At 39.7% G+C, this 1,839-nt stretch overlaps 1 protein-coding gene across 1 annotated transcript; it reads left to right on the forward strand.

The window, feature by feature from the left end:
* Positions 1-21: 21 nt before the first annotated feature.
* On the forward strand, positions 22-1,735 carry LOC117121217 (hyalin-like; the record flags this gene model as incomplete). The annotated part of the gene is made up of 4 exons (XM_033266343.1): positions 22-234; positions 356-598; positions 1,017-1,265; positions 1,484-1,735. Coding segments are annotated over exons 1-4 (952 nt in total), but the record flags the coding sequence as incomplete, so codon positions are not given.
* Between the last annotated feature and the right edge of the window lie 104 nt (positions 1,736-1,839).

A 1,839-nucleotide genomic window follows, 5' to 3' on the forward strand; every position in this document is an offset into this window, starting at 1 on the left:
TCCTTATAGATGACGAAATACCACAAATGTTTAATTGTCCAGCTGATATTAGCCAAGCTGGTGGCGTTGTGCACTGGACCCCACCAACTGCTACGGACAACACAGCTAAGGTGACACTCTTATCTGACAAAACTCCAGGATCTACGTTTCCTATTGGTGTAACTTCAGTTGAATACACGGCGATGGATCAGTATAACAATGTTAACTACTGTGTCTTTAGTGTAACCGTCGAAGGTAATGTATGTTTAACCTAAATGTCATGTTGTTTATTCCTAGACAAAAATAAATTCTGTTCGTAATTTTTTCATTTGCGTTAAACAAACACTATGGATTTCGTAAAAATTCTTTTTATCAGGTGACGGGTCTCCAGTTGTAGAATCATGTCCGCCTACAATCCAACTTGAAGCTCCAGAAGGCTCAACAACTGTCAATGCTACATGGACTACCCCCACAGCAACAGATGATGAAGGTGTAACGTCTATAACATCATCACATTCATCCGGGGACGAATTCCATATAGGTTCGACAACAGTGTTATACGTGTTTGAAGACTCCTCTGGAAACTCAGCATCTTGCTCATTTTCTGTTGTTGTAACTGGTATGTCGGCCTTCTCTATTTTCTAAATACATATCATTATATGCTGCTCTTAGTAGGTTGTATGTAGCTATACAATTTTCTAGTTGTCTAAAACCAGGGGTGTCGCCAGGATATGCCCAACGGGGGACCGAGGTCCCCGACGGGGGGGATTCCCCGAGAGGGGTCAGATTTCCCTGACAAAAGCAAAGTGGGTGTGGTCGCGCTTTGATTTAAAGGTTTGGAAAGTGGTCCACGAATTGAAAATTGAATTGAATATGTAGAAAATACAAATTTTTTTTCTCCCGACGAATTGTGCTTTTTCTCCCGACGGGAGGACCAGCTCTCCCCGACGCCCCCCCCCCCCCACCTCTGTCTACAACAAGTAGAAAATATATTTCACAGTTAAATATTAGAATGAATGTTGTTTTGTTTGTTAAAGAACCTACTGATAACACCAGTCCGTCAGTGACGTGTCCTGATAATATATATGGAACGGCTATTGCTGGTACTACGGCTATGCTAGTAACTTGGGAAGAACCTGTAGCCACGGACAATGTTGGTATTCAAGTACTTTCGCCTACACACAATCCTTCAAGTGCATTTCCAGTCGGAGAAACAGTCGTCACTTACGTAGCAATAGACACTTCAGGCAATTCGGATCAGTGTACTTTTACCGTAACAGTCGAAGGTTTGGTTATTGTTTACATGTGCAGATTGTTCATGTGAAGCACACATTAATAATTGTAATAAGCACACTTTCTACATAATCACACATAGGTTAGGTTTTCGTCAGTACATTTTCTACCACAAACACATTATTTTTAATATTTTGTTTTCTTTGGAGGTAGCATAAACGTGTAACTCATCGACCGTAAGGTCAACCCGAATTTTGTTTTTTTCAAATAGAATTTATTGACAGTAATGCTCCAACGATCAACGGATGTCCGAACGACATCTCGGTAGAGACAAGTTCTGCAAATATACCGTTACCAATCACTTGGATAGAACCAACTGCAGCTGATAATTCTGGTGATGTTGTGTTGAACTCAACTCATTCTCCAGGAACAAGTTTTGATTTAGGATCTACCACTGTTACGTATACTGCAACTGATACTTCAGAAAATACCGATATATGTACATTCCATATAGAAGTTACCGGTACAGTATATATACAATTTCAGTTTAAATAATAGCATATCCATTTATTTGTACTTGGGCCACTGGCCAATTTACATGATAAAGAATAAAACATATATATGTAT

The sequence above is a fragment of the Anneissia japonica genome, unplaced genomic scaffold (genome assembly GCF_011630105.1).
Source record: "Anneissia japonica isolate Jap-2015-1 unplaced genomic scaffold, ASM1163010v1 scaffold68590_len1839_cov174, whole genome shotgun sequence".
Lineage (NCBI taxonomy): Eukaryota > Metazoa > Echinodermata > Crinoidea > Comatulida > Comatulidae > Anneissia > Anneissia japonica.